At 60.0% G+C, this 5,207-nt stretch overlaps 1 protein-coding gene across 1 annotated transcript; it reads right to left on the reverse strand.

Moving 5' to 3' along the window:
* Positions 1 to 242: 242 nt before the first annotated feature.
* Positions 243 to 5,205, reverse strand: GALK1 (galactokinase 1; the record flags this gene model as incomplete). The annotated part of the gene is made up of 8 exons (XM_010579478.1): positions 243 to 314; positions 1,422 to 1,584; positions 2,031 to 2,181; positions 2,429 to 2,610; positions 3,025 to 3,160; positions 3,686 to 3,805; positions 4,141 to 4,330; positions 5,131 to 5,205. Coding segments are annotated over 8 exons (1,089 nt in total), but the record flags the coding sequence as incomplete, so codon positions are not given.
* Positions 5,206 to 5,207: the final 2 nt, after the last annotated feature.

A 5,207-nucleotide genomic window follows, 5' to 3' on the forward strand; every position in this document is an offset into this window, starting at 1 on the left:
ACCCCACGTCCCCGGTAATGGCTTGTTACACCAGTGCGAACTGGAGTTAAAGCAGTCTCCTCTGAGGAAAGGTCCCCAGTGACTTTGGCATCAGAGCTCAGCTCATGCAGACACAGAACTGTGCAAACGTTTTGCATTTATTAGGCAAATGATGCAGACAGACAAACTGATTCCTTTGCGAAGGGAGGAAAGCAGCTGCCTCGGAGGGAGGCGATCCCAGCCCAGCCGAGGTGGTGGCTCTTCTACAAGGGCAGCACCTTTGCCCCTCCGGAGGGTTTGGTGAGGTAGAAGGTGGCTGTGCCGCTGTATTTCTCCTAGGAGACAAGAGGAGCAGTAAGTGCTGGTGCTCTGGGGCTGTACTACGCTGCAGCAAGAGGCCAGGCTGGGGGATGCCGGACCAGGGGGAGAAAGGCCCAGCCGTGCATCTGGCCCAGCCACTGCTCCAACAGCAGCCACATGGGATGCTTTTTCAGGGACAGCATGCTGTCCTGGCCACTGCTGGGGTCCCTTGGTCCATCCACAGCACAGGGCAGGGAGGCTATCAGCACATCCCCAAGCTGACCCTTCAGCAGCCCCTCATGGACTGTTCTCTGTGACTTTTTCCACCCCCTTTCTGACCTTGCTGATGCTGCCGACCTCCATGGCCTCTGGCGACAGCAGAAAACTCACTGCCAGCTCTGCACAGTGCTTCCTCAGCTCTGTTTTAGTCCTAACTCATCCAGTGGTCACTGGTTCTTATTTTGGAGGATTTGAGGGTCAGTTCCACACTCACCCTATCTATCCCCTTTGCTGTTTTCTAACTCCTGGTCACATTCCCTCTCTCCCAGTTTCTTGTTAGATGGCAGAGGCACAGCCCTTTTGGTCTCTCCTCATTTCAGACATCTTACTCTGCCCCTTCTTTATCCCCCGCCTCCACTATTTACAGGGTGCACCATGATCTCACATAGCAGCAAAATGAAGGTCTGCCTCATTCACAGCCCCCGTTTCCTGACACCCCCATTTTGCTGGTGTTTTCAGCTACCAGTGTATGCTGAGCTGCTGATTTAAAGAACACTGATGATGGCACTGAGATCTTTCCTGGGCTGTGACTGCTGACGTTAAGCTCAGCATTGCCTAAGCTTGGCTTGGATTACTTTTTCCTAGATAGATTTAGTCTTCCTGAAGCTCACCCAGCACTTTTTCACTCACTTTCTCAATGCAGTAAGGTCCTTGGGCAGTGCTCTGTGACCAGCACGGTGCTGAACTGCCTGCAAGAGCTTAGTAGCATGAACAGACTTGGGGCTGTCCCTGTGCAACACTGGATGGGCTACAGCAACCCCAAGTGCCTCAGGAGCACAGCTTCAATGGCATCCCTGGGCCATGCCCCTGAGTGTTTCCTTGGGATCTTCAAGCCAATCTCCTGGCACTTTTCTGCTGTGTACCTTGATGTGGTGCTGAGCTCTCTCTGCAGCCCCAGCCTCCAGCAGCGTCACCGTGCAGCCTCCGAAGCCACCCCCGGTCATCCTGCTGCCATAAACCCCATCGACCTCCAGGGCTGCTTCTACCAGCTCATCCAGCTCTGGGCAGCTCACTTCATAGTCGTCCCTGGAGAGAGGAGACTCGTGATCAGCCCTGTCCTGCACCCTGACTATAGCCCCTGCACCACAAGCAGCTGAAACACACTTCTTGGTGCACCCATTGCCATAGCAAACTGCAGCAATGCAGGATGCCACAAATCCCAGTCCTGCTCTCTGCCTACAAGTGCACATATACATGAGCAAGGCTGCAAGCATCGGGGACCCGCTGGGCACTGCTGTAAGCAGCATGTGTCTGCAACATATGTGACTGGCTGCCTCATCCCAGCACCCCCTGATGCAGAAGCCTGTGGGGCTTTTCCTAAAACTCCCCGGCAGGCTGACCCATGAGATACCAGGCAGGACACGGTTCTGGCTGCCCCCAGTGCTGCACCCACAGGCAAGGGAACCCCACGAGGACTCAACGCCAGTGCCCCTGACACAGCCTGCCCTGCCCTAGGGTTGGTACATCCTCACCTGAGGGAGTTGTGACTTTCCACCATCAGTCTCCCGAACATCCCATAGTCCCTGTCCTGCAGCGCTTGTGCTGCCTGGGCCGTCCGTGCTATCTCACCAATGACATGCCTGGCTCTCCGGTACACCTCCTCACCCAGCCGGCTCCTGGCCGCTGCGGAGACATGCATGCCCCTGCAGCAAAGCCGCTTGGGTCTGCAGGATGCTGCTGGAGATGAGCACGGCCGCGTCCTGCAACCATCCTGTGCCAGAGCTTCTCTACTTGTGGCACGGTCCCATCCCGGTGCGTGCACCCACCCACCTGTCCCAGGTGCTGCCCCACAGTCTCAGCCCATACCATGGGGCACCAAGGTCCTGCTGCCCCGAGGAGCGGCCAGAGCCGAGGGAGGGACTGTCCCCACCTTCCAGCTCGGCCATGGTGGCATCTCGCAGGCTGGCCTTGCCGAGCGCCGCCGCCGCCTCCTCACACTGCCGCCGGCGCGTGGGATACTCGCTGCCCGTCAGCGTGTGCCGCACGTTGGAGTTGGTGATGAGGACGGCTAAGCTGGCATCGGTCAGCGGGACGAGGACGGTCTCCAGGGACCTGCAGCGAGAGCTCAGCGCAGGCCATGTGCCCGTCCCCCTGCCCGCTGCACCCCTCGGCCATCCGGGTGAGGCCACGTGGCAGGCAGCTCGTGCCTCCACTAAGGCAAAGTCCAAGTGGTTTAGGATTTTGCTCGAGCATTTCACTCCCTCCCAATTATTAGTCCCATAAGAGAACCTAATGACTTCGCGGGAAAGACAGCCCAGGCAAGTAGCAGAAAAGATGCGGGAGGAGGAATCAAGACGCAGGAATTAAAATGCAGGGAGTCCCAGCCCCACAATGAGATTTTTGGCTGGGTTCAGGCGTTAACCCCTCCCTGCACTCCTGCATTTATTTCATGGCCACGGAACCAGCTCGTCCCCACCTGCCCAAGGAGGTGGGCACAGCGCAGTGAGCTCGGCACTCGGCCCTGACCTGCAGTCAATGAGCAGTGCGTGGCCTTCCTTGCCCATCACGGATATGAACTGGTCCATGATCCCACAGGGCATGCCAGCAAATGTGTGCTCCGCTTTCTGGCACGCCAGCGCCTTGGCTACCAAATCACCATCATCTGTGCCAGAGCAGAGAGATGCAGGTTAGCAGCTCTGGGACCTTCGCCCCTTGCCCTGGAGCAGGGGGAGCAAACACGAAGGTAAAGGGTTGCTTTCCCATGGAATGGGGTTTTGCTAAAGCATCAGCTGCAGGTGCTTTCTCCTGCAGCAGTGCACAGCATCTGTGCCAGCATGGGTCCCTGGATCCAGCTGGATGCGATAATTTGACACTGGTGTCTCAGATGTCTCCATTTTTGGGGACATAAGGGTGGGGAGAACATGCTTCCAGGGAAACATCCTCTCATCCCCCCAGCCAGCCCCAGGGGTGGTCTGTGGGCTTTAGAGGCATGGGCAGATCAGGCTGGGTGAGCTGGAGGAGCCCCGCAACCACAGCAGTGCCAGCTCTGGCAGCAGCGGGGGGTTGTGACCCACCCCACAGTGGCATTTCCCCAAGGGCTGCAGGATCTTGCTAAGGGCACCCCACTCATCCCCAGCTCCCACCCGGGAACAGAGGCACCAGGGGCCAGATCTGGCTGCTGCCTTACCAGGGCAGAGCTGCTGGAGGAAGGTGTAAGTAGCCACCTCCAGAGCGGCCGAGCTGGAGAGGCCCCCGCCCAGGGGAATGTCACTGGCTATCACGGCGCTGAAGCCTGGCACAGGACCACCTGTGGGAACAGAAGGGAGGATGGGGGCCATGAGCCCCTGCAGGGCTGGGGGCTGCCCTGCTCCACAGCTCACAGGGAACTGACGGAGAGGAGCCCCTGTCCGATATCCCACTTTAAAACGCAGGGTGACCCGTGGCAGAGTGTCACCCAGGTACCCCCCTCCCCAAACACAGGGGTCTTCGGAGCTGAAAGCATCTCTGATGGAGCCTGGTCCCGGCAGCAGCTGCAGGATTGCACCGGCACTGGAAGAGCCCCTGGACCACACCAAAAGCCAGGTGCCGAGAACCGGCCTCATGCGAGGGGACCTCTAACCCGCCCGGCAGCCTGGGCCTTACCCCGGTAGTGCTGGATGACGCCCTTGATGTAGTTGGCCCAGCGAGGCTGCCCCGGGCTGAGAGGACTGCCTTGGCGGGGAGCCGGGAACTGCACCCTGTGGGGCTCGTCTGCCTCCGCCGAGGTGGTGAGGATGGAGATGGTCCCGTCCTGCGTGGGGGATCCCACCAGCACTGTCCCCAGCTGCAGGGCCTGGGGGGGTGGGGAAGGTGGGCTCAGACCCCACGGCATCCCTTGGAGCATCCGCACTGGTGGCAGGGGACATCTGTGGCTGCTTCAACCCACAGCTGGCAGCACCCAACACGTTACCCTTAATTTTGTCCATGGGAAGGTGCCAGCCCCCACCGCACACTCTGGCTCGTCACAGCATTAAACTTTCTGGCTATTTAATGCCACACAGGGTCAGTCTTAGCACTGAAATGTTGTGACCGACCACCCCAGCTCAGCACCGGGGTTGCTGGCTGCTGGGCTCCGGGGGAGTGGAAACCCACAACAAGGACGTGAGAGGCTTCGCCAAGTTTTCTTGCCTGCAGGGAACTTCAGCTGACCTGCTCCCACGCTCCTCGGCCTCAAAATAATTAGCTGTAGGTTTGATTTAGGACTGAGCGGGGGCTTCCCCCCCGAGCCGAAGGAGGGCAGGAAGCCCCAGCTGCTTCGAACCATCTCTGCCACCAAAACATCGCTCTCCGGGAACGGAAAATTGTTTGACGGGGTTGCAGAAAAGAGGCTTCAGCCCCTCGAAGAGGCGGTCGGGGGAATCGCATCCCCCCTGCAGTGAGTTAGGAGCCGGTCTGCGGGGTGCTGCCCCCGATGCTCCGGGTCCTGCTCCGAGCTCCGGTGGTCCCGGGCGCGGTGGCGGGATCCCGGGGGGACATCCTGGGGCAGGCGGGGGCGGTGGACGGCCCCCGGGGATCCCCGGAGGCTGCAGGGGGGGACCCGGAAGGGTGACACCGAGGGATCACGGGGCCGGGGCGGCGGAGCACGGCCCTTACCATGGGCAGCACGAAGCCGCCGTTGTAGTCGGTGTGCTCGCCGATCAGGTTGACCCGGCCGGGGGCCCACGCCGCCA

The sequence above is a fragment of the Haliaeetus leucocephalus genome, unplaced genomic scaffold (genome assembly GCF_000737465.1).
Source record: "Haliaeetus leucocephalus isolate CR32 unplaced genomic scaffold, Haliaeetus_leucocephalus-4.0 Scaffold657, whole genome shotgun sequence".
NCBI classification, from domain to species: Eukaryota; Metazoa; Chordata; class Aves; order Accipitriformes; family Accipitridae; genus Haliaeetus; species Haliaeetus leucocephalus.